The sequence below is a fragment of the Salarias fasciatus genome, chromosome 7 (genome assembly GCF_902148845.1).
Source record: "Salarias fasciatus chromosome 7, fSalaFa1.1, whole genome shotgun sequence".
In the NCBI taxonomy this organism is placed as follows: domain Eukaryota; kingdom Metazoa; phylum Chordata; class Actinopteri; order Blenniiformes; family Blenniidae; genus Salarias; species Salarias fasciatus.
This window is the reverse complement of record NC_043751.1, coordinates 214,474-234,622: the sequence shown is the minus strand read 5'-3', so window position 1 is coordinate 234,622 and position 20,149 is coordinate 214,474. Positions and strand designations below refer to the sequence as shown.

At 49.8% G+C, this 20,149-nt stretch overlaps 1 protein-coding gene across 2 annotated transcripts; it reads left to right on the top strand.

Annotated features, from left to right (window-relative positions):
• The first annotated feature begins 132 nt into the window (after nt 1-132).
• On the top strand, nt 133-14,993 carry LOC115391899 (BLOC-1-related complex subunit 5). Of its 2 annotated transcripts, XM_030096319.1 has the most exons (5): nt 133-550; nt 1,105-1,248; nt 1,327-1,484; nt 1,551-1,787; nt 14,981-14,993. In XM_030096319.1, the coding sequence occupies exons 1-4, from the start codon at nt 493-495 to the stop codon at nt 1,782-1,784; spliced, it is 594 nt and encodes a 197-aa protein (XP_029952179.1). In that variant the 5' UTR covers nt 133-492; the 3' UTR covers nt 1,785-1,787; nt 14,981-14,993. The 2 variants fall into 2 exon arrangements, with proteins under 2 accessions (XP_029952179.1, XP_029952178.1); XM_030096318.1 differs by lacking the exon at nt 14,981-14,993 and having other exon boundaries at nt 1,551-2,651.
• Nucleotides 14,994-20,149: the final 5,156 nt, after the last annotated feature.

Below are 20,149 nucleotides of genomic sequence, written 5' to 3'. Positions count from 1 at the left end.
TTAAATTCCCGCCTCCAATGTGATTGTGTCAACCTGCAGCAGTGTCAGTGTGTGAGCAGCAGGGGGCAGCAGTGTCACGGTCTTCACAGACGGAGGCAGGTCACGTGACGTTTATTTACGGAAGTGCAGCAGGTGAGGAGGCTGGTCGTCCCTGTTCTTCCTGTCCCGTTAATACGTTTCAGTCGAAGTCCTCTCTGATTAACCTCACTTCAGGTCTGATTCTCTGGAGTTCCTTCCTTTCATCTTTCGGGACTCGGCTCGTGAGCTTGTGACCCGGATCGTTGTGGTCCAGACGCGGGTCGCTCCTCTCTCCGGGACCGGGACCGGGACCGGGGCATGTCCGCGTCCCGCTCCGGGCTCGGGGTTTGTGCAGGCAGTGTTCTGGAGCTGTGATCCGGTCCTCCTCCGGTGGGGGGGCTGCCGGTTCTCCGTGAAGCGGACCGCAGAGACCGACTGACCGAGCCGGACCGAGCCGGACCGAACCACGGCATCATGGGAGCGGAGCAGAGCGGGGACGCCGAGCACAAGCACTCAGACTACAGCTCTTCAGGTAGGAGCAGGCCAGGTCCTGGTCCTGGTCCAGGTCCAGGTCCTGGTCCAGGTGCAGGTCCAGGTCCAGGTCCAGGTCCAGGTCCTGGTCCTGGTCCAGGAGCAGGCCAGGGTCCTGGTGATGCTGCAGGTGTTGCTCCTCGTCCTGGTGCTGATTCAGGCCCAGATACACGTCCTGGTCCAGGTCCTGGTCCAGGTCCTGGTCCAGGTCCTGGTGCAAGTCCTGGTCCTCATTTAGCATCGATTAGTCATTATATGTGACAGCACACGTGCGTGTGTATTTTTGCTGCAGTTAGGTTAGTTAAGTTGTGTGTATGTGTGTCGTGTTTCAGTGGTTGTGTTGTTACAGTGTGTGTGTGTGTGTGTGTGTCAGTGGTACTAACGGCCTGTCCTCCTGCCCCCCTGCCCCCCTGCCTGTCCTCCTGTCCCCCTGTCCTCCTGTCCTCCTGCCCCCCTGCCTGTCCCCCTGCCCCCCTGTCCTCCTGTCCCCCTGTCCTCCTGTCCTCCTGCCCCCCTGCCTGTCCCCCTGCCCCCCTGTCCCCCTGTCCCCCTCAGCGGTTCCGTCTCCAGCCCGGCACAAGGCCCGTATGGACGACATCGTGGTGGTGGCTCCGGGGACTCAGTCCCTGCGGAACATCCACAGCGACCCGGACGTGATCAAGCTGCAGGAGATCCCCACCTTCCAGCCGCTGCTCAAGGGTACCAGACCCGTCTTCCCCGGGCACGCCGCCGGAGCGCCCCGTCCCGGTCCTTCACCCGTCTCCCGTCTGTCTGCAGGCGTCCTGAGTGGACAGACGTCCCCCAGCAGCGTGTGTCTGGAGAGGCTGGACGCCGCCCAGGTGCTGCAGCTGTGCGTCCGCTACCAGGACCACCTGCACCAGTGCGCCGAGGCCGTGGCCTTCGACCAGAACGCGCTGGTCAAGAGGATCAAGGAGGTAAGGCGGGACGGCGGCGCCGCCGGACGTCCGGGTCCACGTCTCTCACCGTGTCCCCCCCCTCAGATGGACCTGTCCGTGGAGACGCTGTTCAGCATCATGCAGGAGCGGCAGAAGCGCTACGCCAAGTACGCCGAGCAGATCCAGAAGGTCAACGAGATGTCCATGATCCTGCGCCGCATCCAGATGGGCATCGACCAGACCGTGCCGCTGATGGAGCGCCTCAACAACCTGCTGCCCGAGAGCGAGCGCCTGGAGCCCTTCAGCATGCGGCCCGACGGCGAGGCGGCCAGCAAGTAGCTGGTCTGGGGGGGGGGGGGGGGTCAATGAGGACCAGGTCTGAGCCTTCAGACTCTTCAGACTTCAGTCCTGCTGCGTTCTGGACTCGGTCCTCCTGCAGACGGGTTCAGACCAGAACCGTGTGAGACGGCTGGAGGAGGAGGAGGAGGAGGAGGAGCTGAAGAGGCCTGGCTCCTGGCGTGGTGATGAAGATGTGAACTGCTCCTCATCCTCTGTTTGAACTGTAGTCACTCAGAACTTTTGGGTTCTTCGTTCTGATCGGTACGAGGCTGAGGGTTCTGGACGCGTCTCGCAGATTCAGACCGGAGCTTCAGTCTTTCTGCTTGTTCGTTTGTTTGTTTGCTTCTCAGATATTTAGCGCCAGATTCTGTCACTGTTTGTGAATCTGCATGTTCTCACACTGTCTCGCTGTTCGGACTCTGGATGTTCTCCCTCACACAGATCACACCCACTGCGCCTCATTTCTGAGGAAAAGCTGTGAACATCTGCACATGTTGAAAGTCTTCTCAAACACTCCGGAGAACACTGCGCCGGCTCGGTTCCTGGGTTCTGGTGTGGATCCAGCTCCGGACCGGTTCCTCCTCGGATCCCCAGCCGCTGCCGTGCGGGACAGAAGTCGTGTTTAACGTGCAGCTCCTCTGATCTGCTGGAGCCTTTCATGTGTAAATTAAAGCGTCCTGATGGCCGTGGGGTTATTGTTTGAACGCTGGAGTGGGAGCGGCGGCTGCTCGTCCCTCCCAGCTGGATATTAACGCCACGCCGTACAATACCGTCTGCAGCAGGAAACTCGCTCCGTCAAATGAAAGAGAAATCCAATTTCCTCTGCATGCCGTCTCATTTCAATATAAATCGCTGGCTGCTCTGCTCCTTTCCTCTTCCTGTTCTTCAGACTGAACATTAGAAACATGAGGATGGGTTGCACCGCTCTCATCGTCTGGCTGGAAACAGAACCAGAGTCTTCACGGTGGAGCAGCAGTCTCATCCTGCATGTGTCTGGGTCGGTCAGGGTTGTTAATCAGTCCTGCCAGTAGGGGGCAGTGCTCACTCTTGGCTTCATGAATTCAATTGAGTTGAAAGTCCTTTATTTGTCCCACAAATGTTAAGCAGCACAGACAAAAAAATATAAATAGAAACGAAATGTGAGAATTTACAAGGCCCAACCATACATAGAAAAATTAGCTATGAATTTAGGATAGCTATAATGAAGTAACAGATTCAAACTAAATGACATTATTTAAATATAGTTTAAATGTACATTTAGGACAGATATAATAATGGATATAACAGATATAATTTACATATAAATCTAAGACAGATATAATTAAATAACAGATAAACACTAGTGGATATAAATTTAAATATAATTTACATATAAATCAAGACAGATTTATAATTACCGTAGATAAATAACAGATATACACTAACAGATTTAAATCAAATATAATTTAAATATACATTTAAGACAGAACAGATATGTAAACCATAATGTTAATGCCTCTTTGTCCTGATGTCCAGCTGAAGACATGTTGGACATTTTTATATCAACAAACTCGGTCTGTCCTCCAGTCCATAGTCCTCTGGTCACACATGAACTGTTCCGCTCCACGCCGCCCCCACAGCTCAGAGGTATGAGACACTGTCCCTCCATGTGGGACACCACATGGAGGGACAGTGTCCGTTGAGGTTCTCAGGACAGCCGTTTCTGGTGGAAATGTTTCCTCTCGTCCAGAGAAGGTTGAGATGAAGCGATCTGGATCCTCGGCTCCAGTCCCATGTGAGACCAGCTGCCCCGAGCGGCCTGCGGGACGAGGACGGCTGTAAATCCCGCCGTCTCGGCAGCAGGAGACGGGGCCGTCCTCTACATGATTGCCTGTGTTGACGGTATTGACTTCCATCCCGGAGAATTACCCCGCGCTGCCTTTTCCCTGACAGCCAGTCACCTCCGCTGATGGACGGCCCGCCGGCCGGCCGCCAGGCGCTCCGTCTCAAACCCGTCCTCCTCTCACCACGTCTGTCTGGAGGACGCCGACGGCCGCAGGACACCAGCAGGCTGACCCCGGCCACGGAGGGTCGCCTGAGCGTCTCACTCCGGACCGATTCCGGTCATCCTGCCGTCTCGCGTCTCGGTGTTCGCCGTGTTGCTCCACACCGTCAGAAACACTCTGGACTGTGGCGACGGCTCCTGGAGCCGCGTGGAAAGACTCGGTGAGAATCTGCAACGCAAACCGTCAAGAAAAACACCGAATGAGGCTTTGTGTCCAAACCTTTCTCTGGTGCATCAAATCAGCTCCTCTCTTATGAGCGCTGAGGAGCTTCTTCCCGCTGTAGTTTTTTTTTTTTTTTTTGGAGGGGGATTTAATATTTCATCCATAATTCATGGCGAGCGGAGGGAAGCCGGGATGAGTCACTGCAGGACTGTCCTCTCCTCGGAGGCCCGCCACGCTCAGGAGTCTCTGTCCAGAGAACCACTGTTGGATACTAATGTGGCTCTTTGTTTACTGCTTGTTTATGCTCATCCTCTCACTTTATCGCCAGCACCAAATGAAATATGCATGAAACGCCGCCATCTCTGCGAGGAACTCGGCACCGCTAACCCAGAGTTGTGTTTTCGGCCTTCTCTCAGGCGTTCGGTGTGTTTTCGTAGGAGTGCTACAGTCGTGCTTTGTAATGGACTAACTCAGAAACAGCAACACGCCTCTGTGAACAATTACTGTTTGCACAATGGCGGCGCATCTCAAACAATGCCGGTAAATGCCGCTCTGTTCGCCGCCGCTCTGTTCGCCGCCGCTCCGCTTGCGAGGGAACACATGTACCGCTCCACTTCCAACAATGAAAGGTGGGAGGAATTCATTATGCGCCGCGATTCATATGCTAATGCGAACTTCTCCTGCAGAAGAACGCCCTCCTCTTCAGGATCCACTTAGCCGTGCGCCGGGCTTGGCGAGCGTGCACGCTCCGGCGGGAGGACCGCCACGGCAGAACGCGGTCACGTCCCACATCAATTATCCTGAGTGGTCTCTTCACATTGATTAGCAGATAAGAGGTTGAGCCAACTGCTTCGTTCCACAAACACACAGGGGCACAGATGGGTGTGTGTGTGTGTGTGTGTGTGTGAGAGAGAGAGAGAGAGAGAGAGAGGGAGAGCGAGCTTGGGGCGTCTGCACTGAAATGTCCTCGTGTGTTTGTCCTTTTCCTGAGCCTGGAACGTGGAACACACGGAGCTGAGCTGACCCTCAGCAGCGGTCACGCCTCGCCTGCTTCATGACTCACACCCAGGTGTAAAATAAAGCACCAGGAAGTCCAGTTCCACGGACTGGAGGCGCTCCGGGTCTCTCCAGGACCACTGGGCTCAGGTCAGAAGCCGGGCGGAGAACAGAGGGACTTCCAGCGGTCCTCGGAGGGCCGCAGAAGCCGTCCTGCCTTTCATCCCGTTCCGGCAGGTTAAGCGGGAGCGGCGGTTCTCTGAGCGAGCCGTCACGCTGGGAGCTCCGGCCTCGCTGCACATTATCGGTGATGAAATATTCAGAGCTCTCCTCCGCTGGAAGCAGAGGAAGCGTGCGGAGCCTGGACAGCGTGGCGGGCGTCAGACCTTCCTGCTTCACTGACGGCTCACATCGGCTCACCTTCCAGACTGCCCCTGAACTCTGAAGTAATCAGAATGTTGTGCCGGTTTATACACACCAAGATGTGACTTGATTCCTTTGAGTGCATCATTCCCACAATGCTTTGCACTGTGACGTTTGCCAGTCACGTACTACAGAAGGCCGCATGCGGCTTCACGTGGAAGCTCGCCAGGTTTTGTTATCTGTGTTTCATAGAGAGAAACGCTGACGGACGAAATGTTCTACAAACCTGAAGAAGGTCTGTGGCTCATGAGGGCTCGACCGAAACCTCTCACATCAACACTTCATACTCTGAGCAGCGAAGCGTCTTTCTGTCCGCCTGCAGGAAGCCAAGCCGGAGCGATCTATAATTAAAGGTGAGGTTTTCCGTGAAAGGAGCCGGACTCTGTTCCTGCCGGCGAGGCTCTGGTAAGTGTTTGTTTGACCTCAGTGTTGCAGCTCTTTATGAAAACCAAAGTAATCTGAAACAACCTTGGAGCTGCGAACAGATCAGAAAAAAAACTCAAGACATCACGCCATCCTGTAATTCAGAGGCGGACCAACCAGGATCAACGAGATTTATATAAAAAATTCATCCATTTTCTGTTAGAAAGCATTTCTTCCTGAGGTTTTTCATCTCAACCTTGCCTGCTGCTTTTTTCTCCCTGCTTCCTGATTTCTCATCCTTGAAACATAAACGGGTGAATTTTGTCTTTTCAGCTCATCTTCATCATCCAGAGGAAACACAGAAGCTCTCTTTCATCGTTTTCTTCTCCTTATAAACAACGCAGGCCTTAAAGCAAGCCAACACCCTTCATTTACCTGCAGGTCCAGAGAAGCTGGGACACATTGAAAAATGCGAGCAGCAGTAAAATCCAGCGACGGGTGTTGATTCCAGGTTGCTTGATATCCAGTCAGAGTGTACATCCATAAAGTGTTGGTCCAAAGAAATACAAGCCCGCTCACATCTGAAGCCCTTCCAGGTCAAACTCATGACCAATACTTGAAGGCTTGTTCACCAGAGATAAGAGGACGACTGCGGCAGAACCAGACTCAGAGGAGACTTCCTGCAGAACCAGAGTCTCTGCTGTCCCAGTGGGGGACAGGAACAGAGGGTGAAACGCAGACAGAAATCCACCGCTGCAGACTTGACGCCATCGACAAACTTGTCTCTAGTTTTTGGCTTGACGAGTTCTCCTGCAGAGACGGTTTTTATTTTAATTAAGTTTCTGAGATTAAATCCTCGCCTGCAACATTCAGTTTGTCCTAAATAAAACGGGAACAGACAAAGTCTCTGCAGAATTAAGACGTGTTTGGCTGTTGGAGGGCGACAGATGCCAGAGAGCAGCAGAAAAGACCAGAAAACTGAGACTCCTGGGTCAGGTTTCCTCTAAGGGTTTGTCGATGTAGCCCACTGTGTTTGGGGTCCTGGAGGTCCTGGAGGTCCTGGAGGTCCTGGAGGAGGGGGTCTCCTGGAGGTCCTGGAGGAGGGGGTCTCCTGGAGGTCCTGGAGGAGGGGGTCTCCTGGAGGTCCTGGAGCAGGGGGTCTCCTGGAGGTCCTGGAGGAGGGGGTCTCCTGGAGGTCCTGGAGCAGGGGGTCTCCTGGAGGTCCTGGAGCAGGGGGTCTCCTGGAGGTCCTGGAGCAGGGGGTCTCCTGGAGGCTGGATGAGGCTGTTTTCACTCTTGGTCACAGACTGACGGTTCAGGATGTTCTTCCTCCTGCAGTACGGCTCTCCTCCTTGACCTCTTGACCTCAGTGTTTCCCTCTGTGACCCGGCGGCTCGTCGTCTGCTCGGCTTCACGTCTGACTCTCAGTCAGCTCTACATCGTACTTCCTGTCAGACTCAGTGAAGCCCAGAAACATGTTGGTGTTGAGCTGTTGTTAGTATTTAGAGAAATGACTGAAACATTGTTAATCAGTGAGAAGAAACCCAAAGCAAAACTCACCAACTTGCTGAAGTAAATACATTTTAATTGACGGCTCGGCTCCGGCTCCGGTGCTCGCAGGTCTCTGCAGTGTTTTAGGGTCTCTGCTCACGTCTTTCCACAAATTCAAATTCTGCAGCCAGAATTCAAAGCAATCGCCCAAAACAAAAGCAGGAACATTATCGTCACAACTATAAATAATGGAGACAGATGAATAATTATGGCTTGTGCAATCAATTCCACTTCAGCTGTCCTGACAAGCTCATGGATGGCGCTTCGGTTTGCTGGCGACTGCTTAAATTCAGAGCAGAAATGTGAGCGTGCTCCCATGATCCTCTGTGCTCCCGGTGTTTGGAAATCTGATGATGTATGGAGCTGATGAGGAGAAGTATTGACTTCTTTACCTTCCACAATCATTGCTCTCGTCGCACACCTCAAGGTCCAGAAACAATCCGTCACTGCTCCTGCTGCTGAGTTCAGACCGTCTGCAGTGCTGCAGGATCTATTCTGTACCTGAGCTCGGCGTTAGAAACCATTCTGGAGGTAATCAGCAAGTCTGATAACTCCTGCTGATTAATAATAACCTGACAGCTCTGCAGCAGAAAATAAAGCCACTTCAGGTCATTGAAATCACGAAGACTCGTGTTCTGTTGAGTAGATGACTGGATGCAGGCTTTTAAACTCATTTTGATGCAAATTTGACTCAAACATTTAAATTCTTTACTATTTCTAAAGTCAAGGCCATCATTATCTGCCTGTTGGGAGGGATTCCAACCCAAAAAACAAGAAGACCGCCGCAGTGAGACGGACTGTCTGACAGCCTTCAGCCCTGCTGCCAGAGAACCTGCAGGAAATGTGCATTGCTGCATTCATCCCTGCAAAGGAATCCAGCAGAATTACCCAGCAAGACTGAATCTCTGAAATCCTTTCTATGACAGAAATGTTGCACAGTGGTAAAGCAGAAGCAGGGCGCCGTGCAAAAGGAGTTAAACACACTGAAACTCATGCCTGAGTGGAATACATAAGTGTAGCGGGAACTCGCTCACGCTCCGGGTTGCTATACTTCTGACTTTGTTTGGCAGCTAGAAATGATAAAATCTCCGTTCTAATGCGTCCCAGATGGACCAAACAGTCATTTGCATCTGTTATCAGAGAGACGGGACGAGTTTGTGTCAAACTGCTTGAAAAAAACATTCCGTCTCCGTCCTCCGTTTCCACAGCAGTGAAGTGTCATCTGTCGACCTCGAAACGCTCGCGCTGCGACTTGAACTTTTAAAACGCTTAATTAAGACTTGTTCTGACATCTTCAGAGCTGAATCCTCAAGCAGGAAATCCATATTCATATTCAGCACGGAGAAGGTCATAAAACACACCACCAAGAGACCAGTCACCCGCGGACGCCTCCGAGCCCAGCCTCATCAATTTTTAATTGATTTATTCATCTATTCACAAATTAGCTTAGCTTAGCTTGTCTCTAAAGCACACATGAATATCTTAAGTACACACTGCGCCTCTGCAGATGATTGCATTGCCTTGTTTTATCGCCAGTCAGCTGACTGTCGCTCCTCATCGCGGCTGCTGGCTGTTTTCAGCTCAGAGAAGCCGACTGTGGACTTTGGACGCTCTGTCAGGAAGAAGCAGTGAAATAATGTCTTCAGTGGGTGGTGTGGAGACGAAGGGACATCAGTGAGTCGGTTGTGTTTGAATGGACTGACAGCAGCTCGTGATAAACTCAACATGTAAACTGAGAATCCGTCTTCTCTGGAGGGACGAGAGCAGCCTGCACGGTTCAGGGGACGGCCGCTCCCGCATTTAAAGGTCCCTGAACAATTTCACAGAAGTGTCATTGGTCCATAAACATACTGAGTGTGGTCCCAGGGTGTTTTTCATTCGAATTGGTTTATTCCAAAATAGTAATTCAGAATTATATTCATGATCTTGGTGTTTACATGGGAAAAACGAAGGATTATCTCCTCCCTCACGCCGGGGTCTGTGGAGCGTTCTGATTGGACGAGGCGGCCGTGACGTACTGACGTCTCCTGGAAGTAAACAGCGTTTTTCTCATCTTTCTTTCTCGATTAACAGCTTTGAAAATGCCCTCGTTGTTCTGCTCCCGTCGATCCGCTCGTTTCATTATATCCAGTTCTTCTAAAACTGCCGTTAAATTAAAGCTACAAGCGGCATTGGTCGGGACCGATCCTCCCCGCCGGCACGCGACTGAGACGTCCTCGTACCTTGCTGGCCGAAATCCAGGTCACCGGGAGTTTTGCTCCTCTGTAAAAATCCATTTTCTTGATTTTACCTCATTTTCTGTTGAAAAGGGGCTTTTATTTTGAAGGAATTTCGGGCTTTTATTTTGGAAATGTAGTATAAGCTGTCATTGACATTGGGTAACCCAGCATTGTTGTCAATGTGTTTTGTTTTAAATGTCATTTTCACAAAATTTTGACTTTTATTTTGAAGGGGTTTGAGGCTCTTATTTTGACACTCCAGCAATCTTTTAGACCTCAATGACACGAACGCGTGAGTGTTGGTTTGATCTCTCTACGACATTCCTGCGGGCTGCAGCAACTGTTTTGGTCCTTTTTCGGGATATAGGTGGCGCTAGAGAGCCAATCGTCTCCATACGAGTCGAAACGCGGACAGCGGGCCGTCATCTTGGAAAGTTGCGTCATCACAACGGAGCATGCGCAGAACGACCAGAATGAAGTCGCGCCAAATTAGCATAAAATTCCGCTCCCAAAACAGAATAAAACCCGCCGGTCTATTTGGATTTGAACTTAATTCTGAATAAAGTTTTCAGATATTTATGTGGTCATTTTTGAGCAGAATTAGGCTTTATTCTGATTTATAGAGGAACAAAAACTCCCATGTAAACGCAGGGATTTCTCCGAATCAGGCTTGGTCCTGAGTTTCAGCCCGTCTGAAGGTTCCTGCAGGGAGTTCTGCTGAGAACCGTTTCTGTCTGTACTGAGCCCAGTCCGTCCACGGCGCCCGGCTGATGCAGCCAATGACAGAGAAGCTGCTGCGCTTTGCTCATGGACCGCCGCCATGCACGTTCAGGGTAGTGTTCAGTGTAAAGAGAGGCGTGAGGAGATGGGTCTTCATCCTCAGGCTATGGAGGCAGATTACTGTCAGAACCATTACAAGGTGGATTCAGCACAACAGGAGAGCTTTAAATTTTGAGAATTAATCATTAGAAGAGCAAACAAATATTAATTTTTTTTTTTTTCAAACAAATGCTGTCAGGGTAATCATAAAGTAGACTTTAGAGCATAACCAAAAGACTCTGAAGGTGTTTGGCATCATTTTGTGATCCTTACCCACTGCAGAACATGTTGTGTCAAAAAATAAATGATTTCTTCACACGAGGGTTCCTCCTGCCTGTTTTTATCGCCGTGGTTTTAAAAAAGCCTCGAATTCTTCTCACTGTCTCAAACTGCTGCAGTGTCGTCTCTTAAAATGTCAACTCTGAGATCCTATTTAAATCCTGGGCTATTTCAGATGTGGTTTGGCACATTTGCAGCATTAACTGCAAACTGCATGAATCTTCGCGACTGCAGGTGAATATTTTTCCGTGCTCTTGTTCTCTGATTGTCTTCCAGACACACACGCTTCAGATCGTTGGACGACGGTATGAAAATCAGCTGGCAGTGACCTCGGTGTGCTCCGGAGGGATAATCCATCCCAGAAAACATTTCATCAGCTTAATTTTATTTAATGGCACGGCTCCACTCGTCACGTCGGCGTGGATACATGTCACACTGCGAGGCTGACACTAGACTTCACCTTCAGGTGTCGGATCTGCAGCTCCAGCTCTCTGGCAGCCGGCTCAACCAAAGACGCTTATTTGATGTCTCTAATTTTCATCGGTATGACAGTATTGTGATATTTTAACAGACTGGTAGGAGATGACTGAAAGACTAAAGAAACTCAAAGAATCTCTGGTTTCAGCCAAGCAAATGAGTTCTGTCATGAATGTGCTTCACATGCTGGATTAGAGCCAGTACGGCACGAGGATATGGTGGCGTGGCGAGAGATGGAATCTACATTTTCAGCGGTTTGAAGGCTAATTATACTTCCAAATTGGCAACTTGACTCCTGGCCCTCTGAGCAGATCCAGTTTGAGCTTATCATTACAGCCTGCACCACTCCAGGTCTCCAGTCACTCTCCCTCCTGCATGCAGCGCTTTCATGTTTTATATCATCCAGAAACACATTTAAGACAACAAAGTTATGTAAAATCACCAGGCAGAGAGGAAGGACCAAAGGCTTCTGGTTTCCCTCTGCTGCTCATGTGGAATAGTTCAGTTTCAGAGCTGTAGAGTCACTATAGAGGAGCTGTAGAGTCACTATAGAGGAGCTGTAGAGTCACTATAGAGGAGCTGTAGAGTCGCTATAGAGATGTAGAGTCACTATAGAGGAGCTGTAGAGTCACTATAGAGGAGATGTAGAGTCACTATAGAGGAGCTGTAGAGTCACTATAGAGGAGATGTAGAGTCACTATAGAGGACATGTAGAGCCACTATAGAGGAGCTGTAGAGTCACTATAGAGGAGATGTAGAGTCACTATAGAGGAGATGTAGAGTCTCTATAGAGATGTAGAGTCACTATAGAGATGTAGAGTCACTATAGAGGAGATGTAGAGTCACTATAGAGATGTAGAGTCACTATAGAGATGTAGAGTCACTATAGAGGAGATGTAGAGTCACCATAGAGATGTAGAGTCACTATAGAGGAGATGTAGAGTCACTATAGAGGAGATGTAGAGTCACTACAGAGGAGATGTAGAGTCACTATAGAGGAGATGTAGAGTCACTATAGAGGAGATGTAGAGTCACTATAGAGGAGATGTAGAGTCACCATAGAGATGTAGAGTCACTATAGAGGAGATGTAGAGTCACTATAGAGGAGATGTAGAGCCGCTATAGAGGAGCTGTAGAGTCACTATAGAGGAGCTGTAGAGTCACTATAGAGGAGATGTAGAGTCACTATAGAGGAGATGTAGAGTCACTATAGAGGAGATGTAGAGTCACTATAGAGATGTAGAGTCACTATAGAGGAGATGTAGAGTCACCATAGAGATGTAGAGTCACTATAGAGGAGATGTAGAGCCGCTATATAGGAGATGTAGAGCCGGTATAGAGGAGATGTAGAGTCACTATAGAGGAGATGTAGAGTCACTATAGAGGAGATGTAGAGTCACTATAGAGATGTAGAGTCACTATAGAGGAGATGTAGAGTCACCATAGAGATGTAGAGTCACTATAGAGGAGATGTAGAGTCACTATAGAGGAGATGTAGAGTCACCATAGAGATGTAGAGTCACTATAGAGGAGATGTAGAGTCACTATAGAGGAGATGTAGAGCCGCTATAGAGGAGCTGTAGAGTCACTATAGAGGAGCTGTAGAGTCACTATAGAGGAGATGTAGAGTCACTATAGAGATGTAGAGTCACTATAGAGGAGATGTAGAGTCACTATAGAGATGTAGAGTCACTATAGAGGAGATGTAGAGCCGCTATATAGGAGATGTAGAGCCGGTATAGAGGAGATGTAGAGTCACTATAGAGATGTAGAGTCACTATAGAGGAGATGTAGAGTCACTATAGAGGAGATGTAGAGTCACTATAGAGGAGATGTAGAGTCACTATAGAGGAGCTGTAGAGTCACTATAGAGGAGCTGTAGAGCCACTATATAGGAGATGTAGAGTCACATGTGGATGCAGAGCTACAGGTGCCTCAGGTTCTCATTTCCTCCCCCTTTTGGTTGCTGTCTTCACAAGGAGCCCAGCTCCACCTGATATTTGGTAATTATTTGGGACCAGTGCTGAGAGCCTGTGATGTCCAGTGCTATACAGGTCATGTATTACAGTGTAAGTGATATATTGCTTTCCTAGCATTGTTTGGGATTGGTGTCACGCACCCTGTATTGCTAACGGTCACGCTTTCAGATACAACAGTCCAGCCACATCCGTCAGTTAACATGTACCTGCTATGTTCAAGGCACAGTGAAGAAGTGAGAACCTCAGTGAATTAGCTCAAGACAAGGCTTTATGAAAGCACAGGACATAAAATCAATGCTGCCATGTGTACCAAGACCACTGCAAGCAGATAGGAATGCTTTGTCTGGGGTGAAAGTCCTGTCTTTTCGGCTCTATGTGTTTTACCCTTTTTCATTTGCGTTTGTTTTCAGATGGATCTTCACCACAGTGAGCAGCAGCTCTCCGCCTTCCTGAACTGGATCCTCCTCCAGAGAGTGCTGTCTGTAATGTGTCCTCACAGCGAGCCGCCACGTCTGGACAGAAACATGAAAACACGGTGAAACGTAACAGTGGGTCTCAGTGTGGAAGAACGGTGGAAGGGTTATTCATGTCCAGCTGTTGTTCAGAATGTAGATTTATGCTGGTTTGCTGGAATGACTCAGGAGTCATTAATTTGTGATCCATTTGAAGGCTTTGAGCGAAGAGGTGTTGTGTCTGTGTGTACCGGTGACGGTGGACAGAGAAAGTTAAGGTTTTAACTTGATTTTGAAGGAGATACAGCTGAATTTCCTGCCCTGACATCTCTTCGGTTCTGTTAGTGAGACGTAGGGCTGTAAAGTATTCCACAATTATGCTGTCAGGACTTTGTGTGGTTTTTAAACTCAGTTTTATAGATCTAGCAAAACTGCTCTTTTAACCTCACGTCTGAATTCGACCCTACATGCTGTGTTCACTCACGATCAACACTGGCTAAGTCCTCTACTTCTGATATTTTCCATAACAAAATGTTGTTGTCAGTGGTGAAACCCGTATTTTTCCTTCTGTGTCCTCTGATGTAGTTCAGGAAGAGGTCCATCAGCTTTTGTTCCAGAACCTTCTGTGATTTTGTTTCTCAGCTTAGCTTTGTTTGTTTTCTCCGCCGCGTTAACAGTTTCTCGGCTTTCCTCCGGTCCGTCACTACTTCCTCTCACACTCGCTGCTGCTCTCTTTCTGTTCTCTATTTTCACTTTAACTTCTCTCTGGATTTTTTTTCCTCATGCAGACATTTTTCTTGCTCCAGGGTTTCCTGTGGTTCTATAGCAGCTTTCAGCTGTCATACAGTGACACCTACTGGTCACATGTGGTATTTCTCTTATTTTGAACGAGTTGCTTCATACTATAAGTCGCATTATCAGTAAAGAACCAATAATTGTGGTCAGTAAATTTAATGATGTGAGGATGTTATGAAGGACTGATGTGGGAGTAAAACAGAGGAACCGAAGGACGAGTGAAGCATGTTTAATGAAACGCCAGTGCTAATGTTAATCAGCCAGTAAAGTTAAGAGTGTTTACTTAAATATTCACTCGGTCAGGGTGACAGTGTCTCACTGCGGTCGTCAAACTCGCCGGCCGCCCGCAGCCCGGAAACAGGAGATGATTTAACGTGTGTGTTTCACCAGCTCTCTGGGGGAAGCTCACACACCTCTGCTGCTAATTAATGCTGAGCACAAGAAACGAGGAAGAGTTACAGGTCGACCCACGTGGGCTGAAAACAAGTCTGGAGAACTGCGATGAACTCAGACACACTTGAAAAGAGCAGTGACAGACGACAGCCGTGTGTGCATGCGTGCACGTGCACGCGCGTGCATGCAAACATCTGTAAAAGCTGTGCGTCCACGCCTCACATGATTAAATGGTGACATGAGTTGTGGTCTCTGGGTGTGATGCATTGCCTCTTTAAGGCAGAGAGAGAGAGAGAGAGAGAGAGAGAGAGAGAGAGAGAGAATGGGGGGGTGAGAGCCAATGAGAGGCAGTGGGTGCAGAGTGTTTGTGACACCTTGTGGTGGAGAGTGAGGGGGAGGCAGAGAGGAAAAGAGAGAGAGAGGAGAGAGAGGGAGGGAGGGAGGGAGAGTGTGTTAGAGAGAGAGAGGGAGGGAGGGAGAGAGAGAGAGTGTGTGTTGTGTTAGAGAGAGTGCTAGAGAGAGAGAGTGGGCACCACTGGATGTAGAGAGGGAGAGATCAAAGAGAGGAAGAGGCAGGATGAGAGACAGCGGCACTGCAGCGAGCGCCTGCTCTCCGCCGTCCCTGCTCTCTCCCGGCTCTGCTTCCTCCGCCTGAGTCATGGAGTGATCTGCTGGAGGTGAGCGGCGGCTGAAGACCCTCGTCCAGCGTGGAGCCAGGTAGGCGCCGTCTGTGCATGTGGTCAGCTCCTCTCCCTCCTCCTCCTCCTCCTCCTCCTCCTCCTCCTCCTCCTCTGAGAGGAGGCACCTGCAACTTGTGCGGAGTTTGGGGAACCTCCTGGTGGCTCGGGTTCCCCCGGCTCCAGTCCCCTGAGTGGAGGAGCAGCAGGACGGGGTGAAGGGTCGTCCCTCCCCTGAAGTGGCGTTTAGCGTCTGAGTGTTGACAGGAGGAGTCAAACTCTGCCGCTTCAGGACCCGGGAGGGCAACAGCAGAGGGGATGATGATGATGATGATGATGATGCTGATGATGATGATGCTGATGATGATGATGATGATGCTGATGATGATGATGCTGATGATGATGATCAGCGGGACCGTGATGCAGAACACATGATCATACTCCCTGGCAGCTTGTCTGGCTTTACAGTGTAAATTTAGCATTTTAACACATGGGAGTTAAAAACTGTGTTTTGGGTTCAGGACCTCCCTCCTGGACTGACCCTGGTCTTGGGTGGAGGTGGAGGGAGGGAGGGATCGGTCTCCCGGGTGACAGCTCCCATCATCACTCCAGCTGGTGAGCACGGCTCAGCGACGGCTGGACTGGAGAGATTTACCGTCCCGTCCTGCTGTTTGTGCCGGCTCCACCCGTAACGGCGCCTAATGGGACCATATGTTCCGCCGGAGAGGACGCCTGTCAGACAGGAGGCCTGGTCCAGGTGTAATAGGCCAGCGGTTATGGATGGTGGCTCTCCTCCTGACCCTCCCATCAAGACTAATACCAGGCGGACGAGCCGGATGGGAATAGATGGACCCCTTGAAATTAGAAATTACATTTATTGCCGACTGGATTCCCCACCAGCCGGGGCGTCCATCACTCTGAAGTCCAGAGGATATTTTTATCTCGGCCGGCTGGCCCACAAAGTCGTCCTGGTCGGGCCGGCAGTGGAAATATTAGGGTCATCGCCCCGCTATCGACCGCCAGCACGGCTGTTGTCTCAGCGCTGAACACACACCTGCCGCTGTTTGTCTCCGCTGCCTCTGTTGTGACGGCACGAGGGTGATGTTCAGGATCGATACGGGGAACGGCTCGGGTCTGACTGGACCCGGTCTGCAGGACGGGGAGGCGTTTCAGCACGGCTTCTGCAGGTCGCCACGGAGAGCCAGGACAAGCCAAACTGACTCAGCGCATCCAGGACGGAATCATCACGCTGATCCAAACCCCGGCATGTTGGTGTGCGTAACGCTCACCTGTCAGTGGCGTACAACTGACGAACTTGGATGATCCCTTCAGAAGGCAGGATCATGTCTTCTAATGGCTGTGAGATTAAAAACTGTGGCTTTAATGGGACTTAATGAGACATCTGTGTCCTGAATTTACTGCAGACGCTAATAAATATTAGATGTGATGCTCCACAGAAGTGAGTGATGCATCACAGTTAATATTTTGTCAAATCTTTGAGAAGCCCACGTTTGAATACCAGAAACGTCCCTCAGCACCCGACGTGTGGAATTTCTAAAAAAAGAAAAACTCATTGTGACAGTTAAATGAATCTGAGGTGTATTATATGACATTGGTGAACACATGAATGCAGAAGCAGCAGTATAAACTAACGATGGAGCTGTTTTGTTAAATCGAGCTGGTTTCTGAGTGTTTGGAGCGGAGCTGTCTGAAGTGAGCACTCCTGTCAAGGCTGGTAACTGAACCCAAACGGGGGTCAGAGTCAAGCGAGGTGATTCAGCGTTCACAGGCGGATGTGTCTAAAGAAGGGTAGTGACTTCTCACCAAAGCAGCAGGAACTTCAGGCTTTTCTCATGAAAAATAGAGAAACATTTGGATTTCTTCATGATGATGGTCACTCTGTCGATAACTCGTGAGACAGGAAACCTTTTAAACGGACAGAGTCACTTCAGTTCAGGACTCTGACCATATATGGAAATGATGTGTTGTTTGGGGGCGGGGCTTAGAAGGTCATTCAGAGGTAAACATTCTGCAGGTGTCAAGTAACATTAGGGCCAAAAATAACCCCATTAAACTTTCACCATATCAACACTTCAATCCTGTCATATTCGCCCCACCCGATTAAAACTGGGACTGGATCAGAGGAGGTGGTTTGATCCGGGTTTGATCCGGTCTTGGTCATCGTAAGCAGCTCATCGGGTTGTTTTCTCCAGGCTGAGTTTTGTCCGTGGCGTCGGTTCGCCTAACGCCCTGACCCGACCAGCAGCAAGGCACTGCTCGGTCCAGGAAGCCGCTGATGAACCCGGCTGTGGGACTCTGTGCACACGTTACAACAAATGTCACAGTGCAAAGCATGATGGGATCGAGCCGCTGAAATGATTCGGGTCACATCAGTTGAGAGCAGGAGAGGAAGGTGAGAGCTCTGGAGGCCCAGCGGCAGCTGACGGTCTCCCGGCTGGAGGAGGAAACCCGCCGGCTGAAGGAAGCTCCGGCGGCTGAAGAGGAGGAGGAGGCCGGCTGAAGTCCTCCGCCGGAACAGGAGGGCTGACGGCAGCAAACCCTGGAGGTTCGCTGAGGCATGAAGACCTGGATCATAAGGCCGGGCTCTTCAGCAGAGACCCAGTTCCATCCACTCGTTCACACAGCTTCAGATCTCTTCATTCTGTTGGAAGCAGAGAAGGAGGAAGGAGGCTGAAGCAGAGGAGAGACGGGCAGATAGAAAACCTTCCTCTTCCTTACTTCTTCCTGAACTTGTAAATAAACTCGTTATCTCAGTGAATCCTTCAGGCTGTCTGAGTTTCAGCTGGTGGCTTTATCAGTGTTCAGCATACCCTGTTCCAGCGTCCAGAACTTTTTTTCATTCATGTTAAATCTTTGAATTCAAACTTTTGATAAGAGAGATTCTTTTTGAAACGAGTCACTGAAAATGACTTGATTGTAATCAGAAGGAATATTTATGGACCTCCACGTTAAATCTTGATACACACTGATAAACCGCGTCCTCTGACACCGGGTCAGGCTGAAGCAGCCGCTGCTCCCCTCTTTAAGTAAAAGTAGAAATACTCATCTGGAATTATACTGGAGTATAAGTCCCCCCCCCCAAAAAAAATAAATAAATAAAATTTATTTGGGGTAAAATGTGCATCTTAATGTTTATCTTCACCCTGAACTCGACGCTGGAGATCATTTCATTCTAATTACTTTCACTTCAAGTCATATTAGAAATAAAATGAAACTCTGACTGGTTCAATAACAATACATGTTCTTATTACCTGAAAAACCACAAAATATATGAGACAGAGGTTCATAAGAAACTGAAAAATGAACAAACCAATGGAAAAAAACCTCTTCAGAAACAAGCTCATAAGTCTGGAAATGACAGACTGCGGTAAGAATCCAGAGTCTGGCTCCCTCTGCAGCGCCCCTTCAATCTAATAAAGTGTGAAAAATATGGAAGGTGGGTGGACTGCCTACTTTTAAGCAAGCGAGCAAAGTCTCCACGCCATCTGCTCGCAGCAGAAATGTCTTTTAATGAAGGCTGCAGCCTCTCCAGCACCGCGCTCCCTCGCACTCCTGCGATGCAGCATCTTGTTGGGAGCGGCGGCGGAACACGACGGTACATCCAGCCTGAGACCAACCCCGCTGCTTCTGACGAACCGGGCAGAGATTAGCTGCTTACTTAACACGAGGAATGAGGATGAGACTCTGTTTCTTCGTGACTCTAGATGTATTTACAAATATTCTCAACATCTCATTCCGTCTGGTGTTTCCACAGCGCGGTCGAGTCGTGAGACTCTGCAGTCGATCACTGCAGGAGAAACGGACTGATATCTGATAAACAGCTGCTGATCCACACTGAAAACCTGCGTATGAACACACCAGATGAAGTGTGTGTGAGGAGTTGACCTGTTCTGTGTGTGTGGGAATCTCAGAGTCACCAAACCGACCCTCTGTGAGATCTGGTCTCTAATGGACCGCGGCTGTGTGGGTGAAGAGGCATTACGAGCGTCGCTTCATAACCGTGGGCTTTTCTTGTGTGTCGTTCCGTCTTGCAGACAGTCTGGTGTTGAGATCAGCGGGATCCATGCCAGCCCGGACGTCCAGCAGCTCCCAGCCCTCCACAGTGACCAGCACCCAGCCGGGCGGCGGCAGCAGGTAGGAGCCTGGTGTGTGTCCGCAGGTCAAACCGCCGCTGAGGACAGTCCAGCCTTCTGTGGCCGCTGTTTACACGCCAGTGGAAATCACACGTGTTGAGTCACCGCCACCAGAACAACCCTCGGCGCTGTGCGTCAGCGTTTCAGCAGCTCACAGCTTTAATTGTATTCAGATCTGTCAGCGCTGTTTGTGCACAAATGTTGTGAGAAGCTTCAGAGCTGCCGTCAGCTGACAGCAGGGGAAGAGCGCTGCATCGTTTCATGAGGAAAGGATGAAGACGAAGACACGTTTCAGAGACTTTTTCTACAATAGACAGCTGTACCTGACCTCCAAACACAGGACTGTTAACTGCAAATGCTGCGCTGAGCACAACGCCTTCTCTTGCACTTCTTATCAGTCCACTTGTTTCAGTTTATTAATAACTACAGATGCACACCCGTGCAAATCACAACTCTTCTAGTGGAGACTTACGGCTGCGTTGCAGCAATTTTCCTTTTTCATTTTTTAAAAGAAGCTAGATACTGGCGAGGCTTTCTTCAAAGACTGATGTGCTGCTTCGCTGGCTTTGGGGCTGGCTGTT